Source organism: Propithecus coquereli, unplaced genomic scaffold (genome assembly GCF_000956105.1).
Source record: "Propithecus coquereli isolate 6110/MARCELLA unplaced genomic scaffold, Pcoq_1.0 Scaffold54, whole genome shotgun sequence".
Lineage (NCBI taxonomy): Eukaryota > Metazoa > Chordata > Mammalia > Primates > Indriidae > Propithecus > Propithecus coquereli.
In genome coordinates, this window is record NW_012151285.1 from 2,099,448 (window position 1) to 2,102,064 (window position 2,617).

At 50.7% G+C, this 2,617-nt stretch overlaps 1 protein-coding gene across 1 annotated transcript in view; it reads right to left on the reverse strand.

Moving 5' to 3' along the window:
* EVA1C (eva-1 homolog C (C. elegans)) overlaps positions 1-2,617 on the reverse strand; it is a 95,994-nt gene that overhangs the window by 22,602 nt on the left and 70,775 nt on the right. Inside the window, exon 5 of the mRNA XM_012657349.1 lies at positions 483-626. Coding sequence (XP_012512803.1) covers positions 483-626 — 144 coding nt within the window. The remainder of the gene's footprint in view (positions 1-482; positions 627-2,617) is intronic.

A 2,617-nucleotide genomic window follows, 5' to 3' on the forward strand; every position in this document is an offset into this window, starting at 1 on the left:
TGTTGACTCAATGCTGTGGGCATGTAGATAAAATAACTGTTGGCAGCACAGTGAGTTAGTCATTTCGGGCCTAAAAGCAACACTGAAAGGTTAAATGTGCGCCAGACAACACTGCCATGAACTTGCATGACATCCCAATAAACCTCAGCGCCTCTTAAGAACCAAGATTAAAATCACTGAGATCAATTTTTACCCTTATTTGCTTGTTCTTTTCCTGCCCTCCCCATTGGCTGCCCATCTGATTGCTAAAAGCGCTTTTAAAACAAATCTTGACCAAAGAAAATTCTATTGCTTATCTGATGTGAATGTCATAAACAAGAATAAAGGATAGGAAAAAAAAGGGCTCTTGAATAACTGGGATGACTAAACAGCATCGGGAGGGGAGTGGTCTGGCTCGTTCCAGGCAAACTCCTGCTGTTCACGTGATCAGCACCCGCCCAGGGAGCAGGTCTCCAGGCAGCCGGGTGGGGGTTTGCTCTTACCGCACGCGTAGGTCACAGTGAGGTATTTTTTCACTCCGGGCAGACAGGGGCTTCCAAAGTGGTGGTTGTTAACGATGACTTTGCATCTCTGCTTCCCATAGCACCTCCTGGATAGGACTTGCAGGGCCGAGTACGACAAGCAATCTGAAAGGCAGGAAACACCCACAGAACGTCACGCTGTGTCCCACACGTGGCCACCGCATGGCTTACGGTGTTCTCGGAAAATAAGTACGCTGAGCTGCATTTCAAATCAAATGAAGTTTTCTCTGCTTATTTTCTGTCTCATTATAGTCCCCAGGATGGCCAGAGGCAGCTTTCTGGTCATGTCCTAGAAGTCCCTGAGCTGGGTTTAATGCTGGGCTGGCCCTGTCTTGAATTCTGATGTATTTTTGAATAAGGGGCCCCGCATTTTCCTTTTGCACCGCAAACGATGTCACGGGTTCTGCATGTGGAAGAGGTAAAATATGAAGAACATTGAATGAAGGCTCTGGGTTCTTTTATGACCTTTCCTACTCTTTGAAATATTTTGTTTGTTTATTTTGAGAATCCAACTCTCCATGAGAGACTATTTCTGTTTTGTTTATCATCAAATTCCCATGCTTAGCCCACAGTAGAAGCCTGATAAATAACTGATGAATGAATGAATAAATAAACTAATAAACGTGAGGACGCGGTTTTCAGCACCCTGGCACACTGCCATCCTTCTTAGTAAATAGTAACCGAACACGTACGGAAGACGAAGTGCTGTGCTATGTGCTGTCAGAAAAACCAGCACGAAGAGCCCACCTTGCATTCTCAGGACATGCAGCGGAGCTGGAGAGACAAAACCCACACGTGAGAGCCGGTTCCAATAGTGGGAAACAGTGAATGAGTGTCAGCAGGGAGTGGCCCAGGCAGGGGGCGCTGGGGTCAGAGGAGGGAGAGATTGCTGTGGGCAGGAGGAGAGGGGCTGGATCGTGAAAGAAAGAGCAGGAATTGGGTAGGAGCAAGCAAGAGAGAAATGAAGGGAGGCTCAGGCGAGTGGGCTGGGAGCGCCCGCAGGGGGCTGGCCGTGGGCTGGAAGGGCGGAGTGGGCCGGGCAGCCTCCGTGAATGAGTGGGAAGCACACATGCACAAGACAGAGACTGCTTCTGAAGGCTTAGCTAAAGAGTTCGGACTTTATTCTGCAAGCAACGGGGAGCCTAAAGAGATGGCCTGACACTATTGTCCTTTGAGGACAGTGTATTGGATGCCCTGAGAGACAGACAGAGCCAAAGGCAGGAAGAGCAGTCGGGAAGCAGTTTCAGAGCACACACTGGGGGGAGTTGAGGGCTCGAAGAGCAGGAAACGGGGAAGGAGAGAATTTCAGAGACCTTGCAAAGGTCCATTTGCTGTTCCAGGCACCGTTCTCACACTTGTACGTTAACCAATTTAATGTTCCCAACAACCCCAAGAGATGGGCTGTTTGTAAAACACACACACACACACACACACACACACACACACACACACACAATTTTGCGGCTGAGAAAGCGGACACAGGGAGGTTCCGTAACCTCACCCAGCTAGAGAAGAGATAGCGGGGCCTGCAGTCGACCTCTGAGCTCCACTCCCAGGGTCTCCGGTGGAGGGCGGGTAAGGGAGCTATCAAGGATGATTTCGGACCCTAAGCTGCGGGACTGGGGAGACGGTGGTGTTCAGGGCAGTGATGGGGAAATCAGTAGGAGTCGGCAGTGTGGAAGACAGGTTGATCCACCTCTACTCCCTAACAAACAGCAAAAACCCTCCCCATATCCCAGGACCCCTCTCCAGCCTTACCTCCTCCTTCCCAGCCAGGCTTCCATTACTAGAAAGGGTCCTCTAGTCCCCCTGCCTCTGCCACATTGTCCTCTGGGTGTCCCTCCCCCACAATGTGCTTCTGTCCCATGCACTCCGAAACTGACTTCTTCCCCTTGAAGGTCACAGGGACCGGCCACTGTCCTATCCCAGAAGTGAGAGCTGGTCCTAATCCTTTGCTATCTCTGGAAATTCTGGTGCCTGAACACACCTGTTGAAGATTTCTCACCGACCCGGACTCCTTGGTGCCTGTCACCCAGGTTTGTCTCTGGTGCCTCTGTCCCAGAGCCCTCTTTGGGGCTTACCCACTCGGAGTGAGC